Source organism: Nuphar pumila, chromosome 15, assembly GCF_984573655.1.
Source record: "Nuphar pumila chromosome 15, dmNupPumi1.hap1.1, whole genome shotgun sequence".
Lineage (NCBI taxonomy): Eukaryota > Viridiplantae > Streptophyta > Magnoliopsida > Nymphaeales > Nymphaeaceae > Nuphar > Nuphar pumila.
This window is the reverse complement of record NC_143263.1, coordinates 79,053,099-79,074,049: the sequence shown is the minus strand read 5'-3', so window position 1 is coordinate 79,074,049 and position 20,951 is coordinate 79,053,099. Positions and strand designations below refer to the sequence as shown.

Here is a 20,951-nt window from a genome sequence, read left to right as displayed (position 1 = left end):
AAAAAACAATATCATGAAGTTTCAATACCACGTTGTCCCCCACGACAACCATCAAAGGATCCCATCATTATCAGACGGCGACCAATGAGAAAAATTACTACACTATTTAGGTATTTTTTATCTCTTAAATTTTTATATATTTTTTCTACAAGAACAAATTGGATACGCAACATCCATAATATGCACATCATTATACACCATCCGATTGGGCTACCTCCTCACTCGGATACAGCAGTGTACTCATTGTATGCCAACAAGTGCACTTAATTATATGCATCATAACAACAATTTAAGCAATGCATTCACATGATTTTTACACAAATAATGCATTAGAATACCACCTCAATAGCCCCTCACTCGGATACAACAGTGTACTCATTGTATGACAACAAGTGTAATTAATCATATACGTCATAACGATAATTTAAGCAATTCATTCACATAATTTTCATACAAATAATGCACTAGCATACAACCTCAATAGGCTCACATGTGGCTCACCAACATGCCACATATCATATCATCATATTGCACATTAGCACATCTTGCTTCATTTTATAACATTATGACAGAAATTTATATCATAGCATTCAAAAGATATTCATCAATGATGGCACAAGTCTACAACCCCAATAGGCTCACATATTGTACATCAAAAGGTCATGTGTTCATCTGGTTCATAGAACCAAAGTCATATTCATCTAGTTCACTTATGGAATATGATATGCAATCAAACACAAATTGTCAATTCAAAACTTTTATAATATAATTTACTTGTTATTGTAAATTATGTCATACAATGATTTAAGTTCTGATATTTTAAGAGAAGATACTTAAACATGTTACATGCACGTAGGAAAACACTCAAACCTAAACTCATTTCAAATTAAGAATTAAAAATTTTGTAAGCAGATATTGTTTTCTGTTCGTAGAACAGTTTCACCCAATTCTGGTTTTCTAATTAAAAATCAACCATAAAGTATACACAATGAAGTCAATATTGGGATTTATACTATAGGTGGCTTAATATGTCTGATTCAAGTCCCCCAAAACCTAGAATTAAATTCAATTTCAGTAGAGAACTAAAAATCATATAATATATGTTGTTTATGTTATTTGATAAAAACAAGTTCCACAAAATCATAATTTCTGAAGCAACTTTCATAAATCGGCCTTCAAGATTTTTATCTTGTGTTCTTTCATATCTAAACTAACACACATAAAAATCTTAGTCATAAATCTTAAATATTTTAGAAGATATAATTTTTACAAAAATATGTAGTCTCTGCAAGCTCCTGTTAGGATAAGATTCATGTGTCAACTTATAGAGGGCATATCTCTCAAATCAAGACTCATCTGAGTATGAGATTTTTACTGAGATTGTTTTCATATATCTGAAACATCCTCATAATTTTATAGGATTTAAGGGTTCATAGTTTGAAAGAACGAGGATTTTTATCATGACCGATCGGATCAAAATACATAAAACAATATGCAATATTCAAGAAATAAATAAAAACTTTATTATTTTCATTAAAAATAAAAAAAATGCATCCAACGATTTTGATCTATCAAGAGTGCATTAGATTCATGCTTTGGCACATTTGATCATGTTGTAATCACAAATTTGAATATGTAACATGAATTTAAAACCCTAATTTGATCATTTTTTAACAGAAAACAAGATCTATCGCTCCTAAGAATTAAAACAATTTATACAAAAGCAAATCATAGTTTTAAAATTAATCCAACCTAGATCAAATTTGATGAACCTATACTAAATCTCATATATGCTGAAAATTTGTAAAATCTTATACCTTGATACTGTTACGAATAATAAAAACTATGCACACACAAACTAAGATCAAATTGCAATGTAGCACTCTCAAAACATTGTCAGAACACGAAAGAGATCAAAAATCCCTTTTTTAAAGCAAGTGGTTATTGTCCAAGGCCAACAGATGTATCAGACCCATCACAAAAAAAAAAATTATGAGTATGATTGGATCTTATGACCGATCACTAAAAAATATGAAGAAAAATATCTTACTTAGGCCACCAAGAGCTCAACTAGGGTTGGTCTCTCTCTCTCTCTCTCTCTCTCTCTCTCTCTCTCTCTCTCTCTCTCTCTCTCTCTCTCTCTCTCTTCTAAAAACATGAATGGGTTCTAATAAGGAGGCTCAACCTAGTTTTATACAGGGTTGGATTTCCTATTAAAACCCAATCTCTCTCTAAAGGGTTCTCTCTTGGATTCAGGTCTCCTAAAGAAATTTACTTGACTCTGATAACTGTTTATTTAATTGAACTTTAATATGAACCATTTGATTATTAAATGAATGATTTAGATTAGTTTGTGGTTTGTTAATGTTATTTTAAATACCTATAATTTGCTCGGAATGTTTAACCATTTTCAAAATAATGTTTTCATTATGAATTTTAAAATAACTATGATTTTAAAATAAAAAGGTTTTATCACTTGAACGTCTTTTCTCGAATTTAATTTTAGAAAGCTATTAAATGCTGGTGTTTGTGCATACTGACTTCTTAAAGCCGATTCAATAAGGCAATGTCATAGATGACACCTCGTATTAAAAAAAAATCTATTGGCAGAACCACATGTTAAAATTTTTGGAACATTACAAGGATCCTCATGTTCTATATATTGGTTTTCTCTGTGTTCTATCATCATGAAAAATAAACATATCCTGAGCTAAGCCTTCCACGTTAAAGTCCCCCTACTCCCCCCCCCCCCCTCCCTCTCTTTTATGGGGTGGTTTCTTACCTGCACCACTCTGGTAAACCATCTTATTTTAATCCATCATGTTAGAAGAAATTGGATCTGCTAACAACCAATGCTGATTGGTCAAATCTTTAATTTGATGAGTTGTGGGAGGATTGACAAGGGCTTATGCATGTAGCCAAGGGTGGGCAACGTGCTCGATACCCGACGAGTTCTTGAATACCGAGTCTAAAATGGGTCAATGTGTTGACTGTCATTGCAGCTTAAGCCTGATAAAAATCAGGGTGGACCTAACCTAACTAGTAAATGGGCTAGGCCTGGGTAGGGCCAAAACATGACTACAATGAAGCTTTTGATTAACCTGATCAGTTGATTCGATGACCCTAAAAGTCTCTAATGGACCCACTAGACCTAGCCCGATAACTATGGGGCCCACTCTGAACCTGATAAGAGTTGGGCCAAGCTTCGGGTTGCCTGAGTCTGGGTTGGGCCTCGGAAAGGACCAGCCCAGCCCAACCTGATGCGCACACCCTTACATGTAGGCCTAGAAACAAAGTCCTCCCTCCTTCCAATAGCATTTTCAAGGGATATACATAGTGATTGTGGAGGATTGCAAATGTGCTATCTGACTTATAGCCAACACAATATTCCCAACTAGGTGACATTAAGTCCAGCATTTGTTTAGGTTTTTGGCTTTAGTGAGTTCCATCCACTTATAGGAAGTATTTCACAAATGCTACCCAACACAACCATTCCTACAGGGTCCTACTCACATAAGACTTTAGGCAAATGTGGGACATTAAGTCCAGCATTTGTATGGCCCACATTTGCAATGCCATACAAAGTAGAGTAGAGATATATATGCACATAAAGACCATGCTAGAGATATACATTATTATAAGACCATGGGTTTCAGGCATATCAGGTCCCAAGAGATGTGAGGGAGCAACTTGTGGTGGGCCCAGTTAAGCGTCCGAGGTGGTTGCCATGGATTGGGTAAGGAAGGATTTGGCTAAGATGTTTGGATTCTCGCATTGTCTGCTTGCATGGTTTGTATTTTTCTTAATCGGCATCACCATCCATCAGCTTTCACTTATTTAAGGCGTACACTTGATTGCCAACTTGGTGGAAGCAGTCACACGACCATCATCCCCTCTTCCTCCTCCCTCTCCCGGCTGTGAAGTAAGTCCCTTAGCACATACATACATCTCTCTCTCTCTCTCTCTCTCTCTCTCTCTCTCTCTCTCTCTCTCTCTCTCTCATCAATGTTGTAGTAAATAAATCCTTTAGGTACCCGCTTATCTATATTTTATTACCATCAAAGATGTAGTTATTCTCTATATATGTTATTGTAGTTATGATGGTGATGATGAAAGGTGTGGTGGTGATTATGAAATCGACTGGACTGGTTGGATTTACTATGTCCCTGGTAGTTTTCAACATGTTTGTGGGATTTCTGGTGACTTGGAAGCTTGGTTGTTGAAACTAAAATCTGCTTTGCGAATTTAATACTCTCTCTCTCTCTCTCTCTCATACTGGTAATTTTAAAATATATTATACAGTTATAGAGACTAAACACTGGATAAACCCCACAAGTTATCAGTATTTCATAATATAGTTGTACAAAATCAGGGTTAAGCTTTGAATTACCAAGTCTCTTGCGAGACATCCGATAAAATTGGAATGATACAGAGAAGATTATTAGCATGGCCCCTGCGCAAGGATGGCAAGCACAAATCGAGTCGGTCCAATTTTTTTTTCTTCCAAAAAAAGAAACTTTGAATTACCAAAAAAAACGTGAAGAGGTTTGGACATGAAACTCGTAGAACGTTGCACTGCAGCAAACAATTTTAAGACTTGTTTTTCTTGCTCAGCAGCAGCATCACGAGATCATTTCGCATACTGTATTTTGAATGCACAACATGGGCACATACATATTGCTGTAACAAATATTGCAATTATTTTGAATTTATTACTACTTTATCATGATAATTTCGTAAAACATTATAATCACGATAGCTTCAGTTTAGTGGCATTTTCCGAAACATTGTGCTTTGTCACATTTTTAATAGTTATGAATTTCTTTATTTTTATATTCTTTCTCCAGTTCGCATGTTTTTATTTATTTTAGTTGTAATTTTTCCATGATTTTGCTCATGTTTGCCCAATAAAACAAATTTGTAAGTTTATCAAAAGATTTTCACTTGCCAAGAAAATCCCAAAAACGAGACATGTGACTCTCTCTCTCTCTCTCTCTCTCTCTCTCTCTCTCTTGTGTAGGGATGGCACTGGGGCGGGGTGGGGGACAAGGTCTCCACCCCCGCCCCGCCTCAAGATTTTATCCTCCACCCCCGCCTCCATCCCCGGCGGAGAATGGATTTTATCCTCCATCCCCACCTTCATCCCCGTTTCATGTCCTCCATCCCCGGTTCAAACGGGGATGAGGCGGGGTGGGGCGGGATATTGTGGGGAAAAGTGGTTGGGGCGGGGATGAGGCGGGGATCGTGATGGAGACGGGGTGGGACGGGGAAAAGTGCACGTCTATCCCCATCTCCACCCCGGGAAGGGGATGGATTTTAACCTTCGTCCCCTCCTCCATCCCCATTTCATACCCTTCATCCATGGTCCAAACGGGCCAAGGGGGTGGGGCCCCGCTTTCCCCGGTTCCACTGCCATCCCTAGGTGTGTGTATAAACATGCCACCAAAATAAGATTTCTTTATTACTTTCTCACAAAGAATTCTCAGGCCATTTACTTTATAAAATTGTAATAAATTTGAAATCTGACCTATTTCCAAGGTGTCATGATGCTATGTTGTTCTAATATTTAATTATTTACTTTTTTATGTTTTATTTGACTTTTTATATTTTAAATTATAGATATACTAAGACTTTCTTGATATTTCCCAAAGAAAAAAAATTCAGTGTACCCCAGCAACAAGATTTCAAACTATCATAGACATCTGTACATATGCATGTCTTTGTATGTTCTCTTTTTAAAGGAATAATAATATTGCATAGAATATCAAAATTACAAGGCTGACAATAAGGAAACAATGGAAACCAAATGACACACAAGGACCTTTTACAAGCATACTCACCTGTTTGGCTGTTTCCAATCCACTGTAAATCCAAACAAGACCACTTGTTTAATGCTCTGTTATTGACTTCCCATATAATCTTCAGGTGCAGAGCCTCCCCATCACTTTTGGAGTTACGGTAGATGCTATCATTCCTCTCAAGCCAAATCACCCTCCAAGTTGTGAGGATCCAAGCTCTCCAAATAAATAACCATTTCTGCCCACGATTTCTAATCGGATCAGCGATCAGAAAACCTGCTGGAAACACGCTTTCATCCCACAAGATAGCAAGATCCCTGTCGTACAATTCTCTCATGAGCTCACAATCTCAAAACATATGATGTTGAGATTCTTTCCTCACATTTTTATAACATAGAGAACATCTGCTTGCTAAGTGGATTCCCATTTTCTTGAGTCTCATGTCTGTCGAAACCCCATCCATCAATAACAACCAGCCCTCCCCATAAAGCTTTCTTTGGTAATGGAGCAGTCGTTGGTCCACATAAGACCTTGTATGCAGACCTGGAAGAGAAGGCTCCATCTTCTGAGAATCTCCATCTTACCGTGTCTTCTTTATCTATCAATTGAACATCCGAAATTGATTGCAGCATACTACACCATTGATGACAGCCTAGTTCCGATGGTTGTCTCCTGAAAACAACATCCCAACCAGATTGCTGGGGCCACAAGTCATGAACCTTTTTAAATTTCCCTCTCACGGCTTGATACACTTCCGAAAACTCGTCTCTAAGGAGTTCATCCCCCAAGCCATAAATCTTGCCAGAACATGATACGCTTCCCGTTACCAACACATACCTTAATACCTTGACAACAATCAGTCATGACAACCGACCAACCCCTCCATAATAATCCTGATGACTTCCTCCACTTATAGATATCCTTCCACTCCCATGGCCAACCCAACAGATCATATTTCTCCTTGAGGACTTGAGTGACCATGGTGTCTTCGGTACAAATCTTCCAAAACCATTTTTCAAGAGGAGCCTTGTTAAATACCTGTAAATCCTTAATACCAAGTCCACCCATATCCATTAGTTTCGTCATCAACGACCAAGAGACTCTACTCATTGCTGTCTCATCTGCCTTACCCTTCCACATAAAGCATTTGAATAATTTGGTGAGGCGTTTTTCCACCTTCTTGGGGATCTTGAATAACTGCAAAAAAAATGAACAGCTATACATCATAGATTGTATTTGATTAAATTCACCCGACCGGCAAAGGATAAAAATCTAGAAGTGCATGTTCTCCGTTAACACTGCAATTCCCAAGTGGAGGGGCATACCTAAATACTACAAAGGCAACGACCCTTATTGGCATTCAAAGATCTTGTTCGCCACCTGTTGCAAGTCACCCGACTCATCATTCAAAACCACAACGTTGCTTTTGCTGCCATTCATATTCAAACTAGAAGTCTCCGAAAAAACAACGAAGAATGACCCACAACCTCCACATGTTCGCCGCATATCTTTGTATGTAGTGGACTTATAGAAAAAACAAATATAATGAGAAATTGCCTCTCTCTCTCTCTCTCTCTCTCTCTCTCTCTCTCTCTCTCTCTCTCTCTCTCTCTCTCTCTCTCTATATATATATATATATATATATATATATATATATATAGATAGAGAGAGAGAGAGAGAGAGAGAGAGAGAGACGCACAAATGCATGCATACACTAGGTTTTTGGATGCCAATAGTTAGAAATTTATCTCGATATGATCTCTTGATTTCAAGAAAATTTGAAAATAAAAAAATGGTCCTTATAGTTATGTGCAACAAAATTTTATTAATGCAAAAGTCCATTTGATGGATTGATTTTACCTAGATTAGTTCTCTCATTCTAGTCCAATGACCACTAAGCATAACTATATCTTTTGTCTTCTTTGGTGAACTTCAGTAACTTTTGTTTCATGAATGTCACAATACAAACTCTGCTGCAATGGCTAGACAGTTTGTGGCTTTTCTCTTTGCTCCTTTTTGCTTAAGCATATGGAGGTTTATGATCTAATTAATGCATCTATTCTATCAGATCCAATATGGGCATCATGCCTCTATGTTTAAATGGAACTTCCAGGAACCAGGGTTTTTCTGTCATGCAAACCATCAGAGTGTCCGCGAAAAACATATCAGACAACACTATTGCGACTTGTAGTGTGACCAAGTATAATAGCCATTGGATTTCTAAAGTTGGTTACACAAGAAGAAGCATAATATTGCACAATGCTAATAACATGTGCACCAGAATGAAACTGAATCAGAAAGAAACTGTTCTTCCCTTCAGAAAGCAGAAACTTTTTCCGGGCACTTTTGGTTCATCTTCTCAATCTACACAAGTAATATCTGCTACTAAAAGTAGAGTACAAAGAGATAAGAATCATACCAGATTCAATGCTAAAGAAACATGTGGCAGGACACAATTGAATTCCTTGGATTCTTATTTCGACAAACTTGATCATGAGGCTGATAAGCAGCAAGAATCTGAGCTTATTGATGGTGGTGAGCCCAAGATAGTAAAAGAAATTGACTCTCTTGACAACTACTTTGGCAAGCTTGTATCTGGCAAGCTTGTATCTGGTAAATTTCCATTTTCTCTTTTAATCTTTTATATGTTTAAAATCAGAATCTGACTACCTATATCTATCTCTTAATGTACCACCATACATTACTCTTGGACATGAATCATCTATAAAGAAGTATGACCTTTTAACTTCTACAAAAGAATGGAAGCACACGAAGTCACACACACATACACATTGCAAACGTATGGTTATAAAGTACCAAAATAGATGTACTACTCATACTCATGCATACACAAAAAGAGAAGACTGTATACACATGCATGAAACATTGATGTTTTTTATAATGTTTTATATTTGGCACCCTTTCAGTAATCCATTACATTTCTATCATTTGTTTGAAATAGTTATTAGATAATGAATCATCATCACCATCATGATAATGATGATTCATCTGATGAGAAATTTAGGACATCCACTGTACATTTACTTCAATATTTTACCTCATAAAAATGCTTTTATTACAAGAAGAAGAAAAGGAGGTACATCAGCCGATACAAATGAAAAATGTGAGGAATGTACCATGTTAACACCTCAACCTGATTATGGGTCAGCAGTTATGATTGCGTGTTTGCTAAGAGAATCAAAATTTTATATGGATATCTCACTTCATAAAGAATTTCAGAACTATTAAATATGTTCCAGAGCATGGATAGTGAACCTGCATGATATTTTTACATGTTGACCTCAATCACGTGTTTGTGTATTCTGTTGTTCTTTCTAGAATTATTTTTCTTCTGCATAACATCGGATGCCTTTTTAAAAATAAACGAAGTTGGAAACTTATTCTATGTTTTGCTACTATTCATAGTGTTCCTATCTTCTCTCTTGAATGGATAGGCACCCAGGATAGTTCTGAAGCTGAAAATGATATAAACAATTTACCATTACTGGTATCAAGTTCTGAAGTGAATGAATATGGTAGACAAGATTCAGACAGTTACATTTCACTAGAAATAAATGAAAGCAGTTTGCTACCCTCAGATGCTGTAGATAATGAAGTCCAAGATACTCAACCTGGTACTGAAAGCTCTGATCTAAGTTTAATGTAAGTTGTTTATACATTATCAAATCCTTTTTCTTCTTCAAGTATTGTTATTTCTAATTGCCAAACTATCCAAGATACCTTTAAAGCATTTTTTGAAAAATAAATGACCCACTTCTTTTGGCTGTATTAAACTAGTATCTTCTCATGAGTTCTTGTTCATTGCGCTTGTTTTTCCATATCAATTTAGACATATATTTCTATGGGTATTTAAAGTTACTTTTCGAATAATGACTTCTTATTTTCTTCATTGCAGTGGTATCTTGGTTGCCATAAATATTGCTGTATTCTTATTTGAGATGGCAAGTCCAATAAAAAATTCCGAGTCTGAGTATATATCACTCCCCCTACTGTATGGAGCAAAGATAAATTTGTTGATTCTGAATGGGGAATGGTGGAGGCTAGTGACACCAATGTTTCTGGTACAAAATTAAGACTCGGTCCTTTATTCTTTTTTTCCTACTTTTCTTAATAGTAGTCCATTTGTGGTGAACTAAAATGTCTTTATGTAGTTGATTATGGTAACAGTAGTGGCTTCGGGATCACTGTCAGTATCATGTTTAAGTCAACATTCATGTATGTGACTATAACCTTCTAATTTTCAAGGCTAAACTATATTTTATTTATGATATTAAAATAATTTGGAAATAAAATGTGCTAGCATTTCCAATTGCAATGAATCCAGGGGAGACAAAAAAAGCTTCTCCCACAGAGGAAATGAAAGTGTACCACACTCAAGCATATTGGATCCATATGTTAACTGCATAAATATATCATTCAAAACTTGTGCAGTGATTCTCCTTTTATCTATATATATAAAACTGTAATAATTTCTAATGACCAATGTCATGTTTGTTTTAGTTAATTTTAACTAGATTGAGAAATTGACTCGGCTGGTTACTTACCAAGCTAATTTGCATCTGATCATATTTTGATAAATTAAGTGAAGGAAGAAAAATAGAATGCCAAATTGCTACATTGTAGTCCCCAGCTTATGCTATCTAAAAGAATATATTAGGAACTGCAGAAAAGATCCATAGAATGGTGACATAATATAAATAGGTCCCCTTTCAAATAGAAAACTTAAATGCATGATAGTTCAGGCACTGAGTATAATGCAGTTCCCCACTCAAACCTGCAAAGTATTTTAGTGGCCATCATGAGCTTACTCATGAAGAACTGGTCAACATTTAGATCTGTAGGACAAATATAATCTTATAAGCTGCAGTCATGATGACATGGAAAAGAAGAGAACCACATCTCAATATTTGTTAAGTTGTGGCCTATCAGAGATGTGCATAGTGCTCCTATTTTAAGGGACCCTCTTTTTCTTTTCTTTTGTTAATCCACACTAGTTCTGGAGAGGAGGAATAGTCCTGCTTTCTATATTCATTAGAAATAATATAAGAACCCAATAATTAAAATTTGATAAAGGATTACCTTCTTTATCTGAGCCTAAACTTGACTATGTATGGAGACTATAGTTATAGTAATAAAAGTACAGGAGAATTTTCCCACATAACAATCTGGGTGATGCCATCAGCATGAGAAAATCATGGAGAAGAATATGATCCAATTCAGTTGTTTGCAAAATAAGATTATTTACTAAAGAGAAATATAGATCAAAGTCGTTACATCAAGCTCTGCACAGCTTCCATCCGAATTGTTTTAGCTTTAACTACTAGTTAACAACTTCACAGTTGTCTTTAAAGAGATAATAAAAAAGTTGCACATTAATTAACTTCAGCTTTAATTTGTTATGATAGGCACCTCGATGATCATAACCATCTTAAACAAGCACCATGATGATCATAACCACCTGGAAGCAACAAGTACAGCAATAGAAATAACTGACTTCTTAGCTTCTACACTTTATGGCCCTTCATTGTCTGTGTCCATTTTCTTGATAGTAGTATGCAGAAATTGAAGCACCATGATCACATTACTTTCTGATCACTGATGAAGTCTAAGATCATGAAAAGCAAGAGATATAGTGAACACCAGCAAAATCAGAAAGGAAATTGTGCATTTCTGATGTAAAATAGATGCAATACGAAAAGTTCACAAAGAACACAGAATGCTAGTGAGATGATAAATTTGTCACACAGGTGTGTGTGGAACCTAAAAGCAGGCAATAATTAAGAGATGCAGGGAAGAAAATTTATATAAGGATGAAAGCAGAGGTGAAAATGTCACCTCAAACTATTCAGCATGGTCGATTGGTTGTGAAGTTGAGGTATGAGGGCAAAGTACTGGCACAGGTTTGAGTGGGCAGGGGCGGGGGGAGGGGGAATTGTCTGTGTTGTAGTCAAATTTCATGAAGCTGAAGAGCACTTGAAATGAGCTGAAGATTATGAATTAGGACAGGGGATATATCAATGGTCAGAGACCATTTGTTTCTTGGGAGTAGGATAAGACATTGTTAAATCTGACTATAGTAAGAAGCCTTTAATGTGAAACAAACATATAGACACACATCCACATGCCCATGTGCACGAGGCACACACACATGCTCCACACTTTATGGGAATCAATATGCATTGACACTCCTATGTCAAGTAGAACTTCAAAAGATCTTGATTAGCCCTGAAGCTACACTTTTTACAGGCCTTGAGTATCTTCCAATCTAGTGCCTCTATAGCAGTGATAAATGAACCAGTATGAATTCAAGAAAAGCACCAAACTGGTATGACATAACCTTTGTCTGTATCAAAATGAAGTCAAACTCCCCAATACCAAAACAACACAAGCCTGGTCACAGCTCTTTGAGCCCAATATTTGTACTTATCTGTTGTATAGCGTACAACAAGAACCATCCAAGATGAAAATGTTGCTTGTGTGCCAGACAACTCTGTGATGCCCAAAGAAATTAAGAGCTCATAAGATAAATATATGGCTCCATAAATGGAAAACTCATGGAATAAGAAATAAATCTATTCACATGCATGTTTTGGTGTAAATTTTTTATTTATCTGTAATGCATGAATTGATATAAATCACACTGTAATGCAATTTCTTTCGTGTTGGTTCCTGTAAGATCATGCATTAGCATCATATTCCTCTAAATGATAATGTGATCAGCTATGGTGGATGAATATATATATACTTTGCAGAGAATCCATATATCATTTCATAATCAAAATTTTGATGTAAACTCCATCCAGATCTCGTCATATAAGCATTAAGAAATGATAGTATACACAAGAAACTTTTATGTTTATGATAAATTCCTGACTGTCAACTGTTTTATGCAGCACTCTGGACTTCTACACATCTCTCTTAGTTGCTGGGCACTTCTTACATTTGGTCCTCAAGTTTCTAGAGGATATGGATCTCTTTCTTTTTTCTTGATATACCTACTGGGAGGAATTTGTGGAAACATCACAAGTTTCCTTCATACACCTGAAGCAACTGTTGGTGGAACAGTAAGGCACAAATACCAACTTTCATGCAATGATGTTATCATATATGGAGCATACATAAAATTGAATTAAATTAATAATATTATACTTTGTTGTATCCCTAATGAACAATTTACTAATTGGTTTACTGATTTCAGAAAAGAATTCCAAATTCAATAATTTATTTGTGTTGCTTGACAAAGCCAGTATCTTATACTATTATCTCTTTCACTGTTATGCCGCTTTGTGTTCTTTATTAGTACATGTTAAGATGAAAATTGAGTTGTCATTGAGAATGAAATTGCTTTTCAAATTGATTGCCTTATCAAGTATAACATGTTATTTAAGTTCACAAGAACAATCTATACGAATGCCAGAAGATGTTTTTATGTTAGCCGTTTGACTACAAGAGAAGGGGAGAATGTAGTAATTGATACCTGTGAAAAACAATGAAGCACGATGAAAAAACATCAAGATTAGATAACTAGTATCACTCTTCACCACTGTAGGGCAATGTCCAAAAAACATCTGATAAAATTTCATTCTTCCAATTAATATCTAATGATGTTTTAAATATACTTTAATGTGAAGCAAACCTTAATGTACCAGAGCACTTTTGGCATTCTAACCTTCATTCTGCATAATGCTATTTGACCAACATCCTTTATAGTAAGTGCCAACTTGGTTAATGACACAGTTATCGGTTCCTGCTTATCTATCATTTCAAGAACTGGGAATGCGTGACTGAATAAACTTACTAATGTTTTCTAGTAAAGTATTTGATTCATGTTTCAAGAGAATGATAATTTCAACAACAGAGAGCTTCCCCTTTGTGAATTTCCCTGCTTTTTGATTAATGGAATGGGAAGTACATGAGAATTATGCAATGCTTCAGCTTCTAATGTCCTAATGCTTTTATCTGTTTTACATGAAAAAGCAAATACAGCATTTGTTGCTTCCACATGTATGATGTCAGCTTATTACGCTTTTGCATGTCCAGGGGCCAGTATTTGCTATAATTGCAGCTTGGATCATTTATCAAATCCAAAACAGGGAGACTATTGGAAAGGAGATTTCTGAAAGTTTATTTCAAAAGGCAGCGATGGTAACTGCATTGAGCTTTGTACTGAGCAACTTCTCACAAATTGACGACTGGTGAGGAATGAATCTTCACTATATAAACACACACACACACACATCAACAACTTTGGAAATTATGCTCTGGGTAAAAGTAATAAACAAAAGATGGTAATGAGCATTGTGTCTTCAGCATATGTCTGACAATCATCTTATTGCAGGACGCATCTCGGAGCTACTTGTGCAGGCCTCCTATATGGTTATTTAATATGTCCAGTGGTACAAATAGGCAACACATCTCTAAGGAATGACAGAGATGAGGGAATTGCAATCATCAAGGGATGGACCGATCCTTTCAGATCTTTTATTGCGTTTGGTGCCTTCATTCTCATTTTGGGCTCCCTCTTTTTCCTGTTGGAAAATCAGCTGCATCCACCAGACATAGGTGATGGTGTGCTGTGACACAAAAGTGATATTTACATGTATAAATAAATACATTTTTGCCTTTTATGATAAATCAATTAAATGAGTATTAGACCTTAGCCAAACCAAACGATGGAAATCTAATGCTGCCATTAACATGGGTAAGAGATTGCTATATGGAGCCTAATGGCTTTGGTCCAGTTTAGATCAATAGGCATAGGCACCACGAGCACCAAGAGATTGGCAAGATAAGCCTTCATGTGGTCCAATGCTGCATTTGTTGATCATGAGACATGGTTGTGCTTCCTCCAAGCCCAGTATATAGGACTACCATGTTCCCATGAACTCAAAACTTGTATCAGTGATTCAACGCCATTTTTATTATATTAAAGACCAGTAGGGTCTTTTGTTTCATGGTTTTCTTTAGGAAATGCTTGCCTCGCATGAAGTGAAGTTGTGATGCCCCCTGCAAAGTTGAAGTACCTTGCTGTCAGATACGACTACTTTTTTCATTACATAAAAATGGCATACAAATCCTTTATCTGAAAGAGTTTTAAACATGGAGAGAGAGAGAGAGAGAGAAGTTTCAGGTGACACATCACTTCCCAATTATCCATCTCGAACAAACATAAGAATGCAAGGGGTTGAGATCAGGTGATATTGAAAATCACCAAATGGTGATTTTTCCAACATCCACGCTCATTATGATGGTACGGCGCACCACCATGGGCTCCTCTCAATGGCATTTTCGTATCATCCTTTGGGATCCTTCAAGGGTATTTTCATACTACCAGGGCATTTTGGTGGTACGGACATACCTCCCTAAAGGATGTGGTGGATATTCAGGTGATTTTCAATATCACTTGATCCCAACCTGAATGCACGAAAACCTATATGCCGCAGATACGAGGATAAGAGAGAGAGAGAGAGGTTTCAGGTGACGCATCACTTGCCAATCATCCATCTCGAACAACCATAAGAATACAAGAAAACCTACATTCCACGCCATAAATCTTTGCCAGTCTGAGTTATATGGATACAGCTGCAGATACTAGGATACGGCCATTTTTTGAAGTTTTTAATATGGTAGTATATAACAAGATACGGAACGGGAGCCAAAATGGAGTATCCGTGACATGACATAGTTGCCATTCTCATTCTCCATCAAAACGACTTGCCCATGAAATCAGAAAAAACGTGTACTTGAATATGCCACGTGATATGCATATACTAGTGACTAATCAAAAGCATGGGAAATCAGCTAGTGCACGTCACCTTGTGTTGGGACGTTGCAGGTTCAAAACCCAAGGGTATATTTGTATAACTGGTAGGGGTCAATCTAACCCCAACTTGCCTTTAAAAAAAAGCATGGGAAATCAACCAGAACTGAACAATAATTCAATTCAGGCAATGGTAACACAAGATTTCCTACTCGCATAACTACCTGCTATAAGATCTGCTTTTGTATATATATATATATATATATATATATATATATATATATATATATATATATATATATATATATATATATATATATATAGAGAGAGAGAGAGAGAGAGAGAGAGAGAGAGAGAACAATTAGAATATAGAGACAAGCATCCTTTATGCACCAGAGTGCGCCAAACGGGCCGACTAAAATGAGGATACATTAGTTTCCAAACACATCCTAGTAATATAATTCCCTGAAAAATAAGGGACCACGTTATGTTCATACATTCCATAACAAGGCAGATCACTATGAAATAAATCATCAAATTTAGTAACTTTCAACTGTGAAATGAAGTTCTTCCAAGGGGTCCCATGCACTGCACTTGTTACTTAGGCATCCAATCTCAATTAATCTTCTTAAGTACCACGTAGTCGAACCATATCTTCAGTCCTGCAGTTACTTGAATATTAGGGAAATGCTCTTTATCGATCCAGACTGTCATGAATAACCACATGCACATGCAATGTGCAGGCCTGAAGCTTGAACACCTGGCCACATAGGAAGTTTGTGTTGATGTCCAAACTGATTCAAGCAAAATCTCTAAGGTGATAGCATGCCACCTAGAAACACAGTCCATTTATTTGTTAGATGAAGAGGCATAATCAGAAAAAAGTCATAAAGCAGTAACTTTAGTATCCACTTTGTTGTCAAAGAGGCGTGAGCATATTTTCACAGTTTGGAAGATGTATCTGTGCTTGGCACCATAAAACTACCATCTTGCCACAATACAAATATTAGCAACTTGACAATACATTCGGTAATTTCGGTGAGTGAGATTCATAGAAAATTTACAAGGACAAGGTGAGACAATAATGGCAGTATCAATATAATCAATATGGCATGATAACATTGTGGTATGAATACTTTATGATGTACTCAAACCTTTCTTAGAAAAAAGAAATTTTCTGTGTTTTCCAGCATGTAATTCCCTATTCTGATTATATTAGATTATGAGCATCTAATTACCTATTTTGAACAATTTGTGATTTAATTGCTGCAAATACTTACTTTTGATAGTTGTCGTCATAGTTGGCAAACCCAGTGAGTCGACTCGGGAATTGCCCGAGTCAACCCAGATCGGACCCCAATTGGGTCACCGATTCAGGACTGCCGATCCACATGCCTCTTATGTGTTTTTTTCATGCATTTTGTGATTTTAATGCATAATTCCCATAAAAGAATACATATTATAAAGAATTATATGTTTTTAAATCATAAATATTAACAATTATGTATAGTTGAATACTTATATAGCTTAGTCATTGATGTCATGTGCTAAATTTAGTAATTATGCAATATGAATTTTGATTTTTTTTTCATATCTTAACACTAGAAAATGCATAGTCCTAACTCGTCTGAGTTACTCAGTCGACCCGCTGACTCGCGAGTCAAGGGTTGGGTGATCCGAATCCGAGTCACAAGTTTGCCTACTATGGTTGTCATTTTGCCAAATAACTAATTGGGCATTGGTAACAGTCTATGACTTTGTTTGACCAATGCCTGAAAGTTGCTACTTGACATTTATTCTGATAATAATAGTTAAAACAAAGTATTCAAATATTTTACAGTTAGCATGCACCTGATCTTGATTTTGGAATCCTTGATGGCTTATTTTGTTTTTGTTTTCTTGTGATCTCCATGATGATTTAATTCCATCAGTATGCTCAAATTTTCCATGTTAAAACCCAAATAATTAAAAACTAAAAGTTGAGAAACTAATATGAAAATTCATGGTCAAGCAATTGCTGTTTTCAACTTAAACTACTATATTGATATTTTATTTTCTAAAGCAGGTGAAAATCCTTGAAGGTTAATATGCAATTTAAACACGTCAGCTTCACAGCAGCAAGAATTCATATATTCAGAGATGGTAAAGGAAAAACTCAGGATCCAAGTAGTTTTAATAAAGGGCCATCTCAGTGAGTACAAAACATGCAACTTATCATCCAAAGTCAAACATCACATCACCATTTGCACTTTACTCCTTTGTTGGTGTAGATCCTCTTCATCAGGGGAAAAGTATCCTACAATACCAGTTTTTCACCACCATATCCATTTGAAGGGAACAGTACATGCTACTCACACGGGCGCGCGCGCGCACACACACACACACACACACACACACACACACACACACAGAGAGAGATTTGTTATTATTCTCCCAAAATGGAAGTGGCAGAGGATAACCAGTGCACTTATCCACTTATATTGACATACTGCATTTTTTTTCTTTTGAGAAGTAAACAGCAACACTGTAACCAAGTTCAGAAGCTTCCTACAAATTATTAAGCTCCATAGGGAGTGGTGAGGTGAAGGAAGCAACATGACCCTTCCAGGAAGCGTAGCCGTACATTCTGTTAATGTGCAGTTGCTAGGAAATACAAATCATTGTATTGTTTGCAATCAATTGACAGTAATCTTACAATGTTGATAGAACAACCAGAAGGAAATGTAGTTGAATGCCCCCCTATCAGAAAATGGGAGCATGTTGTAATGAAATATCCGGAAATATCCGGAAGCACAAAAAACACTACACACTAAGGGCTTACAAGATTATAATCACACAAGTGCACCTGCACAAGTCCACTATGGGACAATACAAAAGCCAATAAGGCAATAATAAAAAATATCAGCCTTTATTGATTAAATGCTTAACACAAGCATTGAAGAAAACAAGAGGGCTTACCCCTATTTATACACAAAGCCCCATTCAAGGGAAAGACCATTGGGAGCTCCAAAGAGCTGTTGGGAGCTATGTCACATGGGTGCGGGTGCGGGTGCGGGTGCGGGTGCGACACGGGTGCGGCGCAATTTTAAAAATTTTGGACACGGGGACTCGGCTATATATATATATATTTAAAAAAAAAATATATATATATATATATATATATATATATATATCCAGTGTGTGCATATGTCTATATAAATTTTGGACTCGGCTCGTGACTCTTCCAAGTTGTCTCAGATCCTGAACTAACTGAGTTAAAATAGTAGTATAACTGGGTTAGAACCAAACTAGGCTGAGTTTATCATTGACTCAGCCGAGTCTTAGCTACCATGGGAATAAAACATCATCAAGGTATTAATTAAAAGCATTAACTAAAAGCATGTTCTGGTAAATGCATTAAATATCTTTTGCTAAAATTCATAACATTAATTAAAAGCATTAAAAGCTTTTAATTTTTCAAAGCTAGATTTGAAAAAGAGAGAGAGAGAGAGAGAGATCTCGGTGGATGAGAAAGTGTTGCTACTCGTGGATGAGAATTTATTAGCTTTTATAAGAGAGAGAACTTGGTGGATGAAAAGTGTTGGTACTCGTGGATGAGAATTTATTAGCTTTTAAGATTGAGAGAGAGAATTAAATGATAATATTTAAGAATAATTTTTTTTTCTGGGCCTAATGTTTAAGACTCATGCTATATATATATATTTTTAAAAAATATATAAAAAGATCTTTTTTTTTATTTTTTTTGTACTAAAAATGGACATTTTTGGACTCGGTCAACGTTGACCGAGTCCAAAATTAAGACGGACTCGGCCTGGACTCGTTGACCGAGTCCGACTCGGCGTTGACCGAGTCCAGGCCGTGTCCGAGGCCGCACCCGTGTCGGGGCGTGTCGACTCGGGTGCGGCACCTCCCTAGCCGAGTCCGTGTGACATAGGTTGGGAGCTTCCAACTGTCATAAACGGTCAGAAATATGACCGTTGGGCAGCCTCCCAACAGCTCTTTGGCTAATGACCAAAGAGCCCTTGTCATTTGGTCAAGGACAAAAAAGGGAAAATAAAAGGATTACACATAGTCCCTAGTGGATATTTTATTACAAGAAAAATGACCAAAATACCACTGACTCAAAAAGTAAATTACAAACATATATATATATATATATATATATATATATATATATATATATATATATATATATATATATATATATATTATTTAACACCCCCCTCAATCTTACGATGTAAACACTGAAAGTTTATCAAGAAGGAACACAAAACATGAGGTAGTAAACGCTTTGATAAAGTTAAAGAGACAAAAGGCAACTCAATAATTCTTCTCAAGAATTCATCACGAACATAATGGCAATCCATCTCGATGTGCTTGGTGCACTCACGAAAGGTATGGTTGCTAGCAATGTAAATTGCACTTTTATTATCGCAACACATCTTCGAAGGCTTGGAGATGTCAATACCCATATATTTGAGAAAACTTTTTAACCATACAAGTTCCATAGTTATAGTTGTCATAGCTCTGTATTCGGCTTCAGTAGAAGATAATGAGATTTTCTATTGCTTCTTGAATATCCTGGCAATCAGAGAATCTCTTAGAAAAGCACAAAAATTAGCGGTTAAGATTCTATCATTGGGATTTCCTCTACAATCAGCAACCGTATAAGCAAGTAAGTCTAAAGATGAGGATGAGGATAGAAAGAGCTCTTTAGTTATGGTGTTCTTGATATATCTGACGATCCTTAGTACATCATTCATGTGCACAGTTGTTGGAGCACGTTAAAATTGACTAGCAGAGTGAACTCAATGTGTTATATTTGGTCCGGTGATAGACATATAAGTGAGAGACCTAATTAGCTATTTATAAGGTGTGAATAATCTCATCTTCAAGTCTCAGTTTAGCATTCACCACTTTTGGAGTTTTCACTTTCTTATCATTTGTAATTCTAGATTCAACACATATATCTGCAGCAAGTTTCATTTGAAAAATGATGCAACACCTAGGGAAATATACAACTTCAATTCTTAAAAAATATCCTAAGAATCCTAAGTTAGACATATCAAAATTTTCTTTTAAAACATTTTTAACATTATTAACTACATGTTTGTCATTTCCTCTTATTAACATATCATCTACGTAAAATAGAAGGATAACAATGTTGGTGCGTGTACTTTTGATAAAAAAAGCAATGTCAGTATAAGAAAAACGAAAACCAAAATTAATCATAACATTACTAAATCTATCTTACAAAGCTTTACGAGCCTATTTAAGACCATATAAAACCTTTAAAAGTTTAACAGATTTTTTTTTCAATTTCAAATCTCGGCGAGGACATGGCGTTGGATAGAAATGATTGGAGGAAAAGG

The 20,951-nt window shown here is 36.0% G+C and overlaps 2 protein-coding genes and 1 non-coding gene across 5 annotated transcripts in view; 2 read left to right on the top strand and 1 right to left on the bottom strand.

Moving 5' to 3' along the window:
- Positions 1 to 3,869: 3,869 nt before the first annotated feature.
- Positions 3,870 to 14,484, top strand: LOC149815708 (Rhomboid-related intramembrane serine protease family protein). Its single transcript, XM_089989641.1, has 7 exons — positions 3,870 to 3,922; positions 7,867 to 8,411; positions 9,254 to 9,461; positions 9,715 to 9,880; positions 12,713 to 12,883; positions 13,860 to 14,014; positions 14,158 to 14,484. The coding sequence occupies exons 2-7, from the start codon at positions 7,874 to 7,876 to the stop codon at positions 14,396 to 14,398; spliced, it is 1,479 nt and encodes a 492-aa protein (XP_089845767.1). The 5' UTR covers positions 3,870 to 3,922; positions 7,867 to 7,873; the 3' UTR covers positions 14,399 to 14,484.
- On the top strand, positions 4,394 to 4,497 carry LOC149815709 (U6 spliceosomal RNA). The gene has a single exon (XR_016428140.1). It is a non-coding gene; the product is annotated as a U6 spliceosomal RNA (small nuclear RNA).
- Positions 14,485 to 15,921: 1,437 nt separating the features above from the next.
- Positions 15,922 to 20,951, bottom strand: part of LOC149815707 (uncharacterized) — a 28,035-nt gene continuing 23,005 nt past the window's right edge. For all 3 annotated transcript variants that reach the window (XM_089988255.1, XM_089988256.1, XM_089988257.1), the window contains one exon: positions 15,922 to 16,411. The gene's annotated coding sequence lies outside the window, so the exon portion shown is untranslated. The remainder of the gene's footprint in view (positions 16,412 to 20,951) is intronic.